Genomic DNA, 15051 nt, shown 5'->3' on the forward strand with positions numbered 1-15051 from the left:
CGCCTACTTTATGCTGCCAGAAGCTATTGGCCTGTTACATTCCAATAGAAAAATAAATAAATTTATAATATTTCATCACGTAAACCTTTTCGCTGGCAAATAAGATATACGTTCACTACTTTAAAACTTTTACACCTACAAACAATCATCTTGTATGTATATGTATGTAGTTTTACTGACTAAACCTTTTTTAAACCTTATCGAGATCAAACAGCCTGTAATTATAAAGTTGTCACTGTTAAATACGTTACGTCAGCTATTTTCAAGTTACGCAACAATGCATGTATAGTAAATGAACGATGATTTTAAAATTATTCTGAATACCCTTTGACATATATCGAAGAGTATTGGAAAGTTGAAATGAAGAACAATATCTTAGGACATGATCAAAATTCTTCTGTTTTTTCTATTCACAAATATGTATCTGTTAATGGTGAGTACGGATTCGAGGTGTTTGAATGAAGAGCGTACAGTTCTATAAATAACATTTGATAAAGATCTTTTTGGAGTAGGTTGACGTCATGCGAAAAACAAATCAGTTCTCGGTTGTTGTTTTTATTTCACATATACTATAACGTATCATGAATGGCGTATATTTATATAGTTAATATATGAAATATTGTTTGTTCTTAATTATAAATAGAACATTTAAAATACGTGCCGGTTCATACCGCTTTTTAATATGTACATAAATTAAAAGTTAAGCTAATATTATATCAAAAATAAAAATATAGATCAATGTTATATGATATTTTTGTATAACTTCAGCTACTAGCCAACTTAGATTACTCATTTCCGACATATACAAAGATTTCATAAGGAAAACATAGAAAAATGTTTCAACTAATATTTATTAAATATTACGATCCATTCAAATGTTTATATATTTTCATAGCGATTGAATGCAATCTTGTGCTGTTGCTTTATTTGCATTTACTCTGTTTTCGCTGGTTTTAAAAAACCAAGGCGTGGATGGCCTCCCTGAGGAGTCTCAGTTCGAGCGGTAACGTACTTTATTTATGGGCTAGAAAGGTCGTTGAACTCTTAAGTTGCGAGTCAGGATGTGCGAACGCTTGGCGCAAAAACCCCAAAGGAGCACCTCAATTAGTGTTGTCACTCAGAACACGTTTAGGATTCCGACACAAGAACACGCGCGACGACAGATCATAAAAGTCTAACTAACAGTGCTACTATTAACACTTCGGAAATCCGAAAGAAGTTGGAGGAGAAACTTCAGCAACATTTCTATCCATGATAATTTGGAGTTATCATCCAATAGTTTACTAGCCATGTTGGCAAGGGCGGCTTTTTGTTGAATGTATTGTATGAATTTAATTAAACACCTGTTACTGATTGTTCTCGGAAAAAATTCAATCTAATTTTCTTTAATAACTTATTAGGTAAAATAATCGCAAATTATTTTTTCGCTTTCATGTTGAAATGATCATATATATGCAGGGTGTCTGGTGGTAGAGTTACGTTTTTAGATTTAAATAACAATGTAATATTTAAAACATTGCCTTTATTCAAGCATTTTAAGATAAAAATGTGTTTCAGTCAAATTGCACAGTGTTCAATACGGAGCCTTATATTCTTTGCCACAAGTTGCAGTAAACTTGATCCAATTGAGTTGATTTCTCGACGAATATTTTCTTAAAAATTCACAAGAGCTCGATAACGTTGTTATTTAAAACTCTCTTTGAGGTAGCCCTATAAATAAATCCATTGGAATTAAATCGGATGACCTAACCTGTATGCGCTAGGAAAAGTTTCGAGTAAATAATAGAAATCTAGTCGATTTTCAAGATTGCGAAACTTAATGGTATCTCTTTAGAACTGACTTTTGTGGTCTTTTCTTGATGAGAGATTACGCGAAATTGGAAGTTTTGTATCCTTTGTAAATATCAATGTATTGTTCTGAAATATAGGTTCTGAGACAATCGGATATTTATATAATAGGCTAAAGTTTACTATTTGATATCTAATAACTGCAAAGCTTTATTTGTGCTTATTTAGTGCATTAATTTTGTTCACTTTATCTTGGATGGAAGAGGGAAGTCTACTTTAACACAGATATATAGACAGTGCTTCCTAAACTTTTAATGGCCCGGCACTCCTTAATTAAATAAAATACTACTGGTTGGGAATTGCAGTTTAACATTATTTCATACGAAAAAAAGTTTTTTTTTTTAAATAAATGCGATTTTGACGATACTATAAGTCTACATATTCAATATTAGGTTAAGATCAATATTTATTAATAATCATAATATTGAGGATATTGTTTTTTTTATACGTAATTATAACGATTTTTCTAGTATTTTATTTATGCATACAATATAATATAATTTTAACTTTGTCCCTTATTATGATTGCTTTTTGCGCGGTTAAAATAAGATATCGAAAAAAAAATATGTCGAAATTTACACATTTGTTAATGTTAACATGATATGTGATAACACTGTTATGTGAAACGCGTTCTCGTAACTGATAATAATATGCGATAATCTTTTATCACGTATTTCAAATATTTATTTTTTTATTTTACTTCAATATTAGTTTAAATGTCAGCTACTTTGATTTGACTGTTTAAAGTTCTTCATAATCTTACAAACGTAACGTATTGTACCGATCTCATGTAAATAAATATAGAAAATCAAATCTATTACAGTTTCACTGATAAATATTAATCAAATTATCAGTTGCTTTCTTCGACGTAATTAATAAAGTAAAGAAAAAAAGAAAACACTTACAGAAAACGTAGTCAAATGCATTTCGTTTTGAAAACCAACTGAACTTTGTATATCTTGTCCTACACTCAAACAAAAACAATTCTGTAGTACAACTAACAAGCACACATAGGCGTACACACACTTTATAACACTTTGCCCTGTCATCGTAACACGATAAATATCACTAAATCCTATAACTGAATAAAATGCATTAAATTTAATATGTCACATATTTCTATAACTAGGATCCGATACCATTACAAACTTATAATTGAATGGGGACAGAAACCAAACGCCCGATTGTACTGATCGTGAGCGACTTCAAGATTATGATAAGTCTCTGAAGGCACGCGTCGATAAATTCGTTTTTACGTTGTGCACTAACACAATTCGTTAAATTTTTCCGATAATTTTTGATTCGTCTCTATATTTGTATATACTGCGATCAATGTACGCCTAATGAAACAATGATTACATTTTAATTATTCTTCATGTCAATTATATCACGAGTATGCCCTATTCATAATATTTTTACTTATTAATAAAACACTGGCTGCCCCGATATACTAAGATTTACGCTTGATCACCTTATTTATTGTTTTAATGTTTAATAATAAACAACGACCAGACATTGAATTTATTTTTCTATTTCATATATTGTAGTACTTTAAAAATAATGTGATTATATTTTCATATAAACTATTCACAGCAGACGATATTTTTTTATTTGATTACATTCTAACAAGTTTTTATTTAATTAACGTCAAATATTTAACAGGAGCAGGCATTTCCTTTTGCTCTGAATTGATTTCCTGTTAATAGCTGTGTTATGTATATGAAATAAAAATTTGGATGCACAAGTAGTGGTTTCAACATGGACATTATTTTTATATATTTTTGAAAATTATCTCTAGTATACACGGTGAAGGATGTTCGTCCGCTACGTTGACAGATGACCTTGTTAGAGTCGCCAGAGAACCTGTCCTGCTAGAAATCTATGGGAGAGGTCTATGTAAAGCAGTGGACGCCCCGTGATGATTATAATGATTGCTTATCATTGTCAATCATCAGTTTACTCACCAAACCAATTTATTTTCACTTATTACATATAGTATTTCGAGCGATAGGTAGTCCCGTTCCCGAGTTATCTAATACATAAAATTCCCGTGTCACGGTGTTCGAACTTGAACTCCTCCGAAACGGCTTGACCGATTTTTACCAAATTTTACATGCGTATTCAGTATGTCTGAGAATCGGCCACTATCTATTTTCCATACCCCTAAGTGATAAGGGTGGTCCACCCCTTAATTTTATTTTTAATTTCTTAGACAATTTTTTTGGTTTTTATTTTATTATGATACAGCATACAAAAATACATAGAAACCTAAATTTTCGCCCCTCTACGATCAACCCTTATCTTACATATGTTAATTAAAAACTTTAATTTTTTTTGCAAAACAACGTTTGCGGGATCAGCTAGTAATTTTATATAATTCACACTGTGCATTGATTATATAGGAATGCAAGAAATTACATACAAGCTTCCAGAGGAGGAGCAGTAGCATCCTCTGCGTACCATATCACCCCACTGCGTTCGTCAACCCGTATACCAAGCTTGGCAATTATGGTATATTCCCCATAAATACCTTTAGGAAAGTTCTGTGTATTGCAGTAGACTGAAACGGCGACGATATCGTAGTTGTTAGCAATATTTAAAATTGGTTTGTTGAAAATATTTCTAAACATTTGTTAACTAAAGTTTGAACAGCCCATTCAACTTGAGCTTAATTCATTTTATCTTTTACTTTGGAACCAGGTTATTACCTCAGCATTGGATACATATTGGATACATTATGAAGCAAAGTACTATACATTATAAATACGTTACAAAAGAAAGATTACATCTTATATGTTATGTATGATATTTTTATTTTTGTAGCACATTTACAGTTAAAACTTGCATCGATTACGTATATGTATAGATTCATGTCACATATATTTAACATTGTTACATTTGGGGCAGCGAAATCGACATTGTTCAAGAGAACACTGTATCGCTAACAGTTTAATAACTAAGCTGTTATTTTTAAACTAATCTCATTATAGTTGTAAATAATTCAAGGTGTTATATGAATTAAAATTCTTTTAAAATTCATTTTGTGTAAAGCGATGTAAAATAATTTTTTTTATTAATTAATGTATTGCTTTCAAGCGCTATCCACTTTCAGTCAAGTAGATTAGTGTACAATACCACTTTTAACTGATTATCAGGCGGGGTGGACAATGTACACAGTAAGGTGACACAAGCAAACAAAGGCGGAGTCAAGGAGGGTTAAAGTGAGGAGGATATCAAATTACTGTACGTGATATTCCTCACAGATTGTAGTGTGAGTGCGTTCTATATGTGTGCAAAAATAAAAAGAAATTGTCCTTTTTGCCGAGTTATTTCGCTATCATACGAAATACAATAATGTATCTATTTAAAACCAAATAATTTAGTGTATCTAACTAAAAGTCAAATGTATATATTCTTTTGAAATTCAAATCCCGAGAATGAAAGCCTTAAATTTGAAAATTACGAGAAGAATGATAAAAATATACTAATTTAATAAAACTGCCCAAACGTCCTGAAATTATGAAAATTAAACAGAAATAATAAATTTTCGCGTAATTTTATAACAAGCAAAAAATTATATGAAAGAGGAATCAAAAATAAAATACAACAATAGCCTTATTCTATCCACTAAGATTGGACATATTGGACATTATTATAAACACGAATGATAAACAATGTAAAATCCCTGAGGATGCAGTGGTGACAACTTCTAGACCTAACCTATTATTATTTTAAAAATATTGACATGTATGTAATTAAAAAAATACGAACACAAAATACCGTTTAACAAACCTGAACCTAGGGAAGTAGATACAATTAAATACCACATAACCAACACTAGGACTTATTGATCGAAATAAATTGACAGAGAATTTGTGTGCAGTGGAAGAGGATTCGTGATCGACGACGTCGTTTCAGCCCAGACGCCCACTGCAAGCCTTATGCCTTACTCAAAGATATCTATGGGGGATGTGGCCCATACCATAATCGCAACGCTTAGCAGGAGGGTTGGCGATCGGAGTGTGGTATTACATTACGCATAGGACGCTACTGCCAATCCTTTGGAAACTGGTTTAGTAAGAGTAATACTAAATAATGATTGCACAAAGTATTAATTATATGAGATTGTTTTCCGGGAATCATACCTGCGGTCTGTAATTACAAGTCCCAGTCCTCTATCGGTCTATCAAAGCAGAAGCGTAAGATATAGCAGCATAATCTTACTATAATCTTCTGAAAGATTTATTTAGGCCTCTTAAGAACTTATTAGTTCATTTCTGGAACGGACTACTAAGGCAGTAGTGATAAGATCGTGAAGTAATGGTTTGGTAGGAAGTGGAGGTCAGGTTAGTTAACGTGAAGGCCAATGTAAAGAGGCTTTTTTAAACTTACTACCCGCGATTAACAATATTTTTGATCTTATTAAACACACACATAATAACGTATAATATCATCAGATTAACACAATAATTTCATAATATTATGATAAAATTTCGTTATTTTTCTTAGAACTTAATTTGCAATCGATGTTTGTAAAAAACTTTACAGGTGAAGGCTTTAAAGTTACTAGTAAAAAGTCCACGAGGAGAAGTTTAAGTTCTATATAAGAGTTTAATAAAAGGCCGCCATTATATTTACTTGGGAAGGGCACATCCGTGATAAGAGATAAAACACTATAAAAGTACTAGAATAATTCCAGCTATTTCTATTATTGATAATAATACCGTGAAATGAATAAGTCACGTATTTACAATATCCTCGATTGTTTTCCTGGTGTTCAATGAGTCAACACTTAAAAAGTCTCGTTTACGGAATTACTTATAAAATTTATATGAGGGGGACAGGAAAGTAATGTCGTTTCTGTCGACATGTTTTACAGAAAATCAGATTGATTTTTACCGCTCCGGCATTGAAAATTTAAATACTAGATGGAAAAGAGTAGATAGCGTAGGTGAATATATTCTTGATCCGAAATAAATGTTTGTTAAAAATTTAGTCGTGTGAATGTAACTTAAGAAAGCGACATTACTTTCTGGTACCTCTAAAATTTACGTACATAGTTGTCTGTAAGGAAACTTTTGTGGGTGTATACACACCGCTAAAAAGTTTAATGTGAGAACAGACTAGTAGTACAGTACAGTACCAGACGCAAAGATCATAAAGCAAACTCACAACGACTGTACACGTAAATATTTAACATTTGTTGAAACATTAGTCATAGTTTCTAGTAAAATTTACGATCGACGAATGACGAGTCTGTTGTGATTATTTGCTGATTTAATACAATGGTACATAAACGAAAATATTATGTTGCTGGCTAACTTTAATAGAAAAAGAAACTAATTTAAATTATTAGAATAAATAAAATGTTAATTTTAATGATTTGATAGATTTCTATTATAATTTAATGGTCAAAATCGCTTTTAAATAAGAAGAGTGATGAAATAAAAATTCCATAAATAATAAAACATAGTTATATTGTGATTGATTATAAGTGTAAAATCTATGGTGAATGTATAGCTTATTTTTCAGCAAGAAGCTTTAATGTTTAACACCTATTTTCAATCATCCTGTAAGGATATGATATGATTTCATAAGATTGTTTGTCACATCATGTTACGTTAAGTTTATTTATTGGAATGCAATAGGTCAATAACTTCTGGGTGTACAAAATCTGCACAGAAACAATTATTGATTTTAATATGTAGTAATGCAAATTTTGCACATACTATATATTAAAATATTATCATTACGTTATTAATTATTTCTGAAACTATTTATTTATATATTGGGTGTACAATACATAAAGGATAGGATGTACCATACATTAATTGATGCAAATGAGCTATACAACAATACATTGGTAACAAAATCGAATCGAATTGTTAATGAGAACATTTTGATAGAACTAAGCAGAGGTTATTCTTTAATTATAGTTACCCAAAAGGCAGCAGCGTTCTCTGCTTACTATAATACCACACTGCGATCGTCAATCCGCCTGAGCTTGAATCCACTTTCATTTGAATACTTGAGCATTATTTGCCTAGCAGTAGAGGTAAACCATTGATCAATGGGTTAGTATTATCGAATTACACAACACTTACAGCACGAGCAGTGGTATCCAAGCGGTAGAGAACTGAGACGTGCGATCAAATGTCGCGGGTTCCATTCCCGGGATACAATCATAAAAAAATCATACTTTGTCCATTAATTATATAGGATAACTAGTGCTCACGAACAACTTTCCGGAGGACGGGCAGCAGCTCTACTCTACTCTGCGTATCATAATATCACAATGAGATTGCCAATCCACCTGCCAAGCGTGGCGATTATGATATATTGATATATCCCGCCTATAGATATGTGAGAGGAGACCTGTGCTTGGGAGTGGGCATCTTTGTGCTGAAACAACGCCGATGAGTTATCCACAAGAGTACACTACTAAAACATCAAAGAGAGTTAACTAATGTACGAGTATATACTTATTATTTTTCTCTTTTTTCAGGAAAATTCTGATTAATTAAATCAAGCAGTGAACCTTGCAAATATATATCTCAAGCAGATAAAAACGATGCAATGGCGTATTTTGTTTTTTGTTTACATCACGACCTTGAGTGCCTTTTGTCATAAAAACTGGACCATTAGTGTTCATTGATGTTAACGACTATTGACCTTACGGTCGTTACAGCCTTGTAGATATTGTCACAAACAGACGCGCCCTTATCGCCCTAATTGCTTACAGTAAATGTGCAACCCTTAGGAAGTTATTCAGTCATATCAATAGACTAAAACATTACGAATAGATAATAGTTACAAATTCCTACTTCGGGACTCTTTGGCATGCTAATAGAGAGCGAGGGAGAGAGAGAGAGAGCAATGCACGGGATTTCTCGGAGAGACCGAATCCGGAGTAGGCAGTTGGCTGGCCAAATAGCACGCAGAACTGCGCTGGGCCCTTGAGGTTCTGAAGTAGAGACCACGAACCATCAAGCGAATGGAGCATATCCTCAAAGAAGATGAACCGCTTTTAAACCAGTCATATTGGATATCTATAGGAAGCGGTCTATGTCCAACAGTTGCGACCACGTGCCGTTAGACGCTGCGTGGGTAGTCCTATGTGAAGCGAAGACATAGTTCAGGTCGCGAGAATTTGCTGAACGCGAGCAACGCGAGACCTGTCATCGTGGCAGAAGGTGTATTTCAGCACACATTTTTAGCCAAAAATAACATGTTTATAATGCTGAAGCCACAATATTCTTCGAACTGCACTGTTACTTTTGCTTGTTTTCGAAATTATAGAAGGCTAGGAAAGTATAAAGATATTGGGGAGGCTAAGACGGCACAGAAGTAAACGATGAAGAAGATCACAAGAAAATATTGATATTTGGTTGTGATTGTTTTGAAAGTGGCAAAAACTGTAAATTAATTAAATTAATTTATGAAAGGACATAAAATTCTCGTTACTTCTTGAACAGAGCTCGTACCATGCGTCAAAGTTGAAGTGCGTCTGACGCATGACGCGCGTGCTCGATCGGCGCGTGCCCGATCTGTTTACATAATTTCAAGACCGACCGCAAATAAATCACATATACGTGTTTTAGCCTTTGTTACGACACACTGTTTTTCAGCGTTAATGTACTGGTAAATAATTCTTTTATTTAGCAGTCAAGAATGAGTTTTCTTTTGAAATGAAAGTGAAAAACAAGCGGTTATAAATCATATTGAAATTTATCATCATCATCTAAAGGCATAGGCCTCCCCCAAATATCGCCACGATGACCGGTCTTGCGCTGATCACATTCAGGGAATTTCCTTGACATTATCTATGTCTTCGCTTCACCCAGCCTTACCCACGCCGCGACTACTGATTCTCGGTCACAACTGCTGGACCTAGAACACGTCCCATAGATTTGCAATAGAACTGGTTTAAAAGCGGTAAAAGCAATCTGCATCCAGGTTCTTATAACGACTTTAACCAGATCGTCTGTCCACTTTACGGTTGGATGTCTTCATGTTGCTTTGTGGTTAGTGGCCTCAACTTCATAACCTTAAGGTTTAATTTTTTTAATGGGATGTCCACCCATCATTTTCAAACAGTGTGCTTGATTTTGACCAACTTAAAAACCATAGAACCAATGCGATCTAGAGATAAAAAGACCTCCATATCTAGTGAAAGGTGGAATATCTAACGTAATAATCGGAATCGAGTTCTCAAAAGAAGCCGATGAAGCTAGTTACTGCAGATTGGTATAGTCTGAGCGCCTTTAAAGCTCTGCCAAACAGTAAAGCTCTTAAAGCTAACAGACAAACAACAAAATAAGGTTTCATGCATTTTTTATTTATTTATTAATATTAATATCCACTTCGTTTTTTCATTTTTTCAATTTACAATATTCGTTTTGCGGTCATTAACAACGAGCACTTGTATACGTTATGAGAAGAACACCAGAAAAGCGATTTTTTTCTGGTTTTACTTTCACTATAACCTTAATACGGTAGAATAATTATAAATATATTATTAAATTATCACATAAAAATCGGTAATTATTTATATATTTTAATGATTAATAATTTAAAATAATGAATACGTCACGAAAAAGGTGTTCCGATGTGAAAAAAATAGACTTCAATGCTTAAAAATTACACGATTATTATGTAACTGCTTGTTTTTCGGCAATATAATAAAGAATTTTATTTTGTACAAGGTAATTGATTGATTGAAAAGTTTTAAACTTTTAACACCTATTAGTTTTAATTTGGCCCTGTTTTTTGGGCCTCTCGTGCTCCCATGGACAGGAACAATATTTTCTTAATAATTTATTCTCAAAATATATTCTTTATTTTCTCTTTCTTGTTCTATCCGTCACAATATATTTCGCTAGCTCTTTTTTTCTTCTATTACATTCTCTTTTATTTTACACCAATTTACAATCACTGTGTTTGATGGGATCACTGAAATACGTTACATTTATTTGTTTTTTGTATCGGAACGCGATGAGCGTATATTTTATGGTAATACAAAGTTAGCAAAGAGAGATAGTAAAGAATAATCAATTTTGATCATCATCATCAGATGATAGACGTCCACTACAAGACATAAGCATCATGATTGTCATGACCGGTCATACGCTGTCCACATCTAGCGACTTTCCGCGATCTGTACTGTATCGTTGATCCACCTAGAGGTCTACCCACGTTGCGCTAATTATAATATGTAGTAATACAAATTTTGAGATTCTTTATATGCATTACGTTATTTATCATTTCTGATACGCGCGATTTTTGGATAGGATGTAGTACCATATATTATATGACGGAAAATGAGCTACACATTCACTCAAAGCTTATACCAATAATCATGCTGTACATATAGAGATATATGAGATTTGACTTGATTTTGAGACTTGTTTTCTCATAGAACATTAAATTTTGAAAATTTAACTGGTAAATATAGCTCATTCCTAAAACACGACAAAAACGTGATAAATAAAGCTGACGAAGGAAATTTGCGTTGCCGCTAAATTCCAACCACGAATTAAAATTGTAAAACAAAAGTTAAAATTAGAATTGATTGGTTAAACATTTAATTGATTGTACTGTGTGTGGGTGTTAACTTTTAAATTCATCACAATCGAAAGAAGATAAACTTTTGTGGACCTCATCTGGCCGCTAACAAATTGTGAACCATTTTTTGTTATGCCAAACTAGACCACCGTAGTGTCTTCCGTGAAGCCCAGAGGGTTCATCTGGATTACTTTAAGACTAAGTAATAAATAATCTGAGAATAGTGTTTGTTTGAGTGAAATCGCTCCATTACAGATATTCTGATTACTTTAGTCATCAATGTTTTTAGAGTTAAAATATATTATTATAGTCTGTACTAATTAAAATTCGAACACCAATTTGAATTCGTGCGTTGACAGTAAGACGATTCTTGGCATTATTTATGCGTCGATCATAATCGTAAAGTCTGTAATAAACATCTGATTGAACACGCTCTTATTTACATAATAAACGAAGAAACAATTAATATGTGGAGTGGTTTACCATAGTTATTGGCAAAAAAATTGACATTACAGTTAAGTAAGATAAATTTTCAGGGATATCCATTCTCTAGGTCTCTTTAAATGAAAATACAACATAAGTATATATGTAAACCGTATACTTCTGTTACAAGGCCACTCCTTTGACTAAAAATAATTATCCATTGTTATTTCAGTAAAAAATATGTGAATATTTAACAATGGATAATATCAATATATACCGTTAAGGACGACCTTGTAGATCAATTCGTTCTTTGACAGGCCTTCGTAACATTTTCATGCTCTTCAAACCAATGAATTAGTAAATGAATAAACGATTTTTATAATATTATATTGTACTTTCATAAAACTAACAAATCCTTTAAAACAGTTTTAACACAACTTAGCCTATAATTATTAATTGTCCCGTACAATATCTACAGAAAACAGGCAAATATAAATTTGTCAATATGTAATAATATTCTTATATTTTGAGAATTAAAACCACACAACAATTACTATGGGAGATGTAACTTCTCAGCATCTCTTGATCATCGAACAAGTGTCGGTTCCATAGCGTTGTTGGGGGAGGTTCCAGGTGAACGGGGTTGAGTCGCTTAGCAGATTTATGGAGGCCTTCTTGCATTGGCGAACATTTATAGTGATCATTTGTATACCTCAAGTAAAGCCAGAAGAATTCAAAGCCCAATCCTATTAGAAATTAGAATGAAATTAAGTTTTCTATAATGGCATCTTTCAACTAAAACTTTAAGGATTCATACGTGATCTGATTCTAGGAGAACCCACAACAAACTCGGGCGATATTTTTTTAATGTTCCGCACGGAAAGTTCTACATTAACACGTGTTTCTTTATCTAAATACCTAACTTTCACAATAATAAAGCGTTTTCCAACGATTCTGTATAAGCAAAACATAATTTCATTTAAGTGGCTCTTTGAATAAACTCCGAAATTAAATTATTTTGCTGTTTGCTAATTTGCGTAATGAAAATTAGAAATATTCAAAACTTTTATTTCTTTTGTGTAAAATTGTTGATTTGTATTTGTTGCTTTATTCCTTCCTTATTTTAACTCAAAAACACTTTACAGTGATTAATTAAAGACTTTCATAATACAAAATCCTCTATTCAGTTATTGCGTGTATCATAATTTAATTCAAATTTATAATCGTACTTCGTTATTTATCATACTGTATCTATTATTTTATACAGGATGATTGATTATAAATATAAATGTTTTAAAGTGGTTGAATGTAATGATAATAAATGAAAAAAATCGTTTTTTATAATTCGGATTATTACATATTTAAATCAATTATTGTTTGATATGTGTTTCTACACACTTTGTACTACTAGAAGTCACTAAACTTCTGTTCAAATGCGACACATTGACGTAACGTATTTCGGAGTTATCACTATGTACATGTTGTTTGGAAATCTGTGCAAAGGCTATAAAATATATATGGAATATTTATACTAAAATCAATAATAAAGTATATTCTGTTATATTTAAATTTTCAGCTGTGAAAAACATCAGAATAAAAACATAATATTAAATTAATAATAAAGTTGCTTACAGTTTTTATTGAAGTAGCATTGTGACCGCTTAGATGATTCTCTGTAGAACTTTCTTCAAGCGGTATATTGGTGCTCGTTAAAACACTAGTATAACTACGCAGTTCTTTTGCGTCTATTATTACTTTTTTATTATTTTGTAATCTCATGTAAGCTGGTATCAACATTGTTCTTATAGTTGTGACGTCACGGGATCCGTTATAAATGTCTGTTGAACTTCTTTTCAATTTTTCTCCAATTCTAGTTTGTTCTTTTGTGTCCAAGTTATGTGACAGCTTCGGTGAGGAGGTGGTGGTAATGGTAGGCGAGAGTGTCACCAAATACCACATTGCCAGTTGCCATAGCTTCATGATTAGCACATCCCGTGTGCACCGTCTTGATATATCTCACATTGTGTACAGACAACCTGTTACTCTATTCGCTCAATGCCAGGAAAAGTAGTCTTAACAATGATCGTAATCGAAATACTATGTTTAGCGTTTAGCTCTGCTATATTTTCAAATAATCGTTTATGATTGTTTTCTAGGTATTATATTGGTCCAGTAATTGGAAAAGTTCTTAAATTAGAAACTTCACTTAGATATATTATTTTATAATTCACAGCAATTACACAATTGTTAGAAAAAAAAAATAGAAGATTAATGCGATTTTGTTTTTAAAATTTTTGTAACGACACGTTGTAATGTCATAACACCAGTGTTCTTATGTACGTAATAAGTATGTATATAATATAAAACATATATTCACTGAAAAAAATAACAGTAAGATAAATGTAATAATTCTAAATAACAAAGTTTATAAGAGTAATGAAACTTCGTAAGAATTCTTGAGTGTAAAGTTAACGAAACATTACAGTGAAAATCGCGATAGGTTAAATCGCGCAAGGCTCCCGGTGTCTGAAAACGAAACGATAACAAATGAAAGCAGGCGAAACGCCCGCACGGGAGCCGCCGGGAAACTGACGGACTCTGTTTACCACAGCGTTCCTGATCCCTAACCCCTATCACGAGAATATAATGACTGTACTCCAAATAACTCGATCGTAAGTCGAACGTATATAAAAATCAATATTAAATTACGAAAGCGACGAATATCTATTACACTAACTAATGAAGTTTCCTTTTGTTTCACTTCACATATTATTAATTCTTGCATGTTATCTTTGAAAATATACTATATTACGTTTTAAATTTTATTGCGGAGAAACATGAGATCATATAATACATAGTTTATTTTTACTATTATACCAGCATGCTATTAATAGAGTAGAAAAACTAGAATAGTTTTTATTTTATTTCTCCTCGTATTTCCCCTCGTTGTTCTGATTGCTGAGGGTCGTGATCCCTTGGATACGGAGTAATCTTCACCTTCATTACGCCATCTGTGTCATATATGGCATGATACGAAGGTTTTCGGTCCGTCCAAATGACTACGACCTCTTGGACGTTTAGCCTCGACTTCATCAGTCATCATTAGTTTTTCGCTGTAAACTGGGAATAATGAACTCGAAAATCTTATAGTAACTATAATAGCCATTTTTAATTTAAGTACATCGATCCGGTAGACGCAGTGTGAATAGCCTCCTA

General features: G+C 32.5%; 1 protein-coding gene across 1 annotated transcript in view; it reads right to left on the reverse strand.

Annotated features, from left to right (window-relative positions):
• Nucleotides 1-13642, reverse strand: part of LOC137933517 (fibroblast growth factor receptor 3-like) — a 163452-nt gene extending 149810 nt beyond the window's left edge. The window contains exon 1 of the mRNA XM_068777475.1: nucleotides 13468-13642. Coding sequence (XP_068633576.1) covers nucleotides 13468-13632 — 165 coding nt within the window. The 5' untranslated portion in view covers nucleotides 13633-13642. The remainder of the gene's footprint in view (nucleotides 1-13467) is intronic.
• Nucleotides 13643-15051: the final 1409 nt, after the last annotated feature.

This window comes from Battus philenor, unplaced genomic scaffold, assembly GCF_028537555.1.
Source record: "Battus philenor isolate CCGP_79_NKW_IND1 unplaced genomic scaffold, ilBatPhil1.0.hap1 SCAF_13, whole genome shotgun sequence".
In the NCBI taxonomy this organism is placed as follows: Eukaryota; Metazoa; Arthropoda; class Insecta; order Lepidoptera; family Papilionidae; genus Battus; species Battus philenor.